The sequence below is a fragment of the Penaeus monodon genome, chromosome 24 (assembly GCF_015228065.2).
Source record: "Penaeus monodon isolate SGIC_2016 chromosome 24, NSTDA_Pmon_1, whole genome shotgun sequence".
In the NCBI taxonomy this organism is placed as follows: domain Eukaryota; kingdom Metazoa; phylum Arthropoda; class Malacostraca; order Decapoda; family Penaeidae; genus Penaeus; species Penaeus monodon.
Genome location: NC_051409.1, coordinates 6449110 through 6451834, shown reverse-complemented (window position 1 = coordinate 6451834; position 2725 = coordinate 6449110). Strand labels below are relative to the sequence as shown.

The 2725-nt window shown below is 40.3% G+C and overlaps 2 protein-coding genes across 2 annotated transcripts in view; both read right to left on the bottom strand.

Annotated features, from left to right (window-relative positions):
- Positions 1 to 775, bottom strand: part of LOC119588514 — a gene marked incomplete at its 5' end in the record, with an annotated part of 9618 nt that extends 8843 nt beyond the window's left edge. Inside the window, 1 exon segment of the mRNA XM_037937158.1 lies at positions 561 to 775. Within this exon segment, the coding sequence (XP_037793086.1) occupies positions 561 to 775 (215 nt within the window).
- A 23-nt stretch (positions 776 to 798) lies between these two features.
- LOC119588823 lies at positions 799 to 2725 on the bottom strand (the record flags this gene model as incomplete). Its single annotated transcript, XM_037937469.1, is given in 3 exon segments — positions 799 to 870; positions 982 to 2421; positions 2658 to 2725. Coding segments are annotated over 3 exon segments (1539 nt in total).

The window sequence follows — 2725 nt, the reverse complement described above, 5'->3', positions numbered from 1 at the left end:
TATGTTCCATAGGAAGAAAATGTATTGTAAATTTAAATAACTGTATAAGTGATGCAATTTATACTCATTATCTAAAATCATGAAATTTTTTAGTTGTACTTATAACTACGCTAAAATTATTACATTTTACAAACACTTTCCATATAACGAAAACAAAAAAATCTCTACTCCTAGTAAAATAATCAACACACAATTTATGTGGTTTACATGAGAATCACATACACATGCGAGGTTTGAGCAGCGAAACAAATTTCAACCACAAAACTGTTTTCTCACCTTCCCATACATATATTTTGTGCAATGTTTTTTTTTCCTGAGACATATAATTAACATGGTATAGTGTTTGTTCCATTCAACTTACTGGTAGTTCTGGATATACACAAGAGGTGCTGAGGTATTCAACCGATGCTTTACAGACACTGCATCGGACTCCAAATTCAGTATCCCAGCTGCTTCACTCACAACCTCCGAGAGTTGTGTCTGGCTCGTCTTGAAGTCTTCAGGGGGATTCAAAGCAGAGAGATTGGCCGTTCAACCGGATTTTTGGCACTGAACCCCTATCCTCTGTTTGTACCCCTATATTCTGACCTGGACTTAAAGTCTGTGTGCTTATTGGTCGATTATCTTTTCTGGGGCTGTTGATGTCAATTACTTCCATTTCACTGAGATCCAACTGTCTCCTGGCACTTGAGTCATTAAAGGATTCATGTTTTTCTACTCTGATATTTCTATTACCATTCTTGCTATTTGGATCTTTCCTTGCCCTTCCCTCACTTTTTGGGGGTTAAAATCCCCCCTTCAGCCTATCTTTTGGTGTGCTCTTGGGCAGCTGTTCCATTCTGGAGTCATCAAACGTTGATACAGACGAGTCTGAAGAAAAATTGTAAGAATGCCTGGGGTTGTCTTCATACAACCTGGAGGAAGTACGATTTTTCCGTCTCACTCTATCAATCCATCTGAATCTTTTTGTTTCTAATTTACAGTTTCAGAATGCGACACATCCATGGATGAATCAACTCCAAGATGAGTGTCTTCATCTAAGTGTCTTGAGAAATCTAATGCCCTCATTGGCTCACTTTTCCTTCCTCTCACGGCATTATGAGATCTGGATGACTCTTTAACCATACTCTTCTTTTCATGGAAGACTTCACTCTTCAGGTTTAGCATCTGTGACTGCAGAATCTTGAAATCTCTCTTCAATTTTGAAATATTACTGTATATATCAGAATGTGAGCTATGCATACTTGTGGATGCCTCAGACAGGTCAGATGCATAACCACTGATATATTTTGACCTGTACTTCCTGAGGTTTTGGTTTATGGTATCAATCTTATCAAGTGACATGTGAAGCTTATTAGTAACCTCTTGCATCTGACTCCCCGGTGTATTGGACCTTGTTTCATTACATACTCCATATGTGCTCTTTACACAACCTGGCTTGCTCCTCTCCAATGACCTTCTTGACTTGCTCCTCTTCCGTGTCCTTGTACTTCGCTTGGGATCCCTTTTACGGCTCCTGTTATAGTCATTTGACTCGTCTCCACTTGTTTCAGAAATATCCCTGTCTTCCAACAGTCTCTGTGTGTTGCTCTTGTTCAAGTTTTCTTTAAAGTCCTGCTCTTGAGCATCTTGCAATCCCAGCAGGCTGTATTGAGTGTCCTTCTTGTTCTTTGAGCTATTCCTGCTGCTCTTACTGCATCCTGAATGCACACGACTCTCCATGCTGACATCTCTCTGTAACCTTTCATTCAAAGGTTGTCCTTCTGTAGGGTGTTTTAGAGTTCTGTCCAGATAGCCTTTTTCTTGGGGAATACTTTCCACTCCCATACTTTTCTTCTCAAAACCACTAAAGCACTGACTCTCTGTAACATGTGACTTTTCCCTCTCCTCTGGTTCATTGACACTATCTCTAGCAGCTTCCAAACTTGGATGGAAATTTGAACCCTGATCAGGATGCTCAAAGCTGGCATTGTGACTCATCCTTGTACTCCTCTCTGACCCTGGGCATCCACTATCAAGATCCCTGGCCTTTACAGCCTGGTGCAAATGCATGCGTGGAGTAGCACTGCTACTTCTCCAGGGACTCTTGGGCAAGTCACCCTCTGTCTCTGGCCGTTCTGGGGAATTTATGGGCAAACTACTGTCAGCATCCACACAACGACCCATGTCAGCAATGCACTGGGTGTCAGGGGGATCAACAAATCCACCAGCTTCTGGATTGTGATTTGTCGAACCACTGCTGTCATGGTTAACGACACGTAGCTTCAGGTTAGAGAGATGATCATTTAGATCTTCTACTGCATCAAAAGGCTCACTGGAGTTGACTGAAAGGATGGATGGAGGTGCACTAGTGCTTGGTGGAGACTGGTACTCTCCTGGCACAGGAATTGAGTCTATGAGTGATGCCTGCCACAGTTTTACCTGTTAATAATCAAAACAGTTTTTAATATTAAGGAAACTATAAGTAAATTGTATTATTCATTGCATAAAATAAACTTCATCAAAAATTATATTTACTGTTAAAACTGTTAATATTTCCACAAATTCACATACTAAAATATTTAGCTTTAGAGCAAAATCATCATCAAATCTTAATTTCCCTGCTACTTTAAAATGATCCATATCATATACAAAAACAAAACTTAAAAACAATTTACCTTCTCCAATGGTCCTACTGTTTGCATCGATTCCCTTGAGTGAGCTGGACTGCATAGATCCAGTTGCC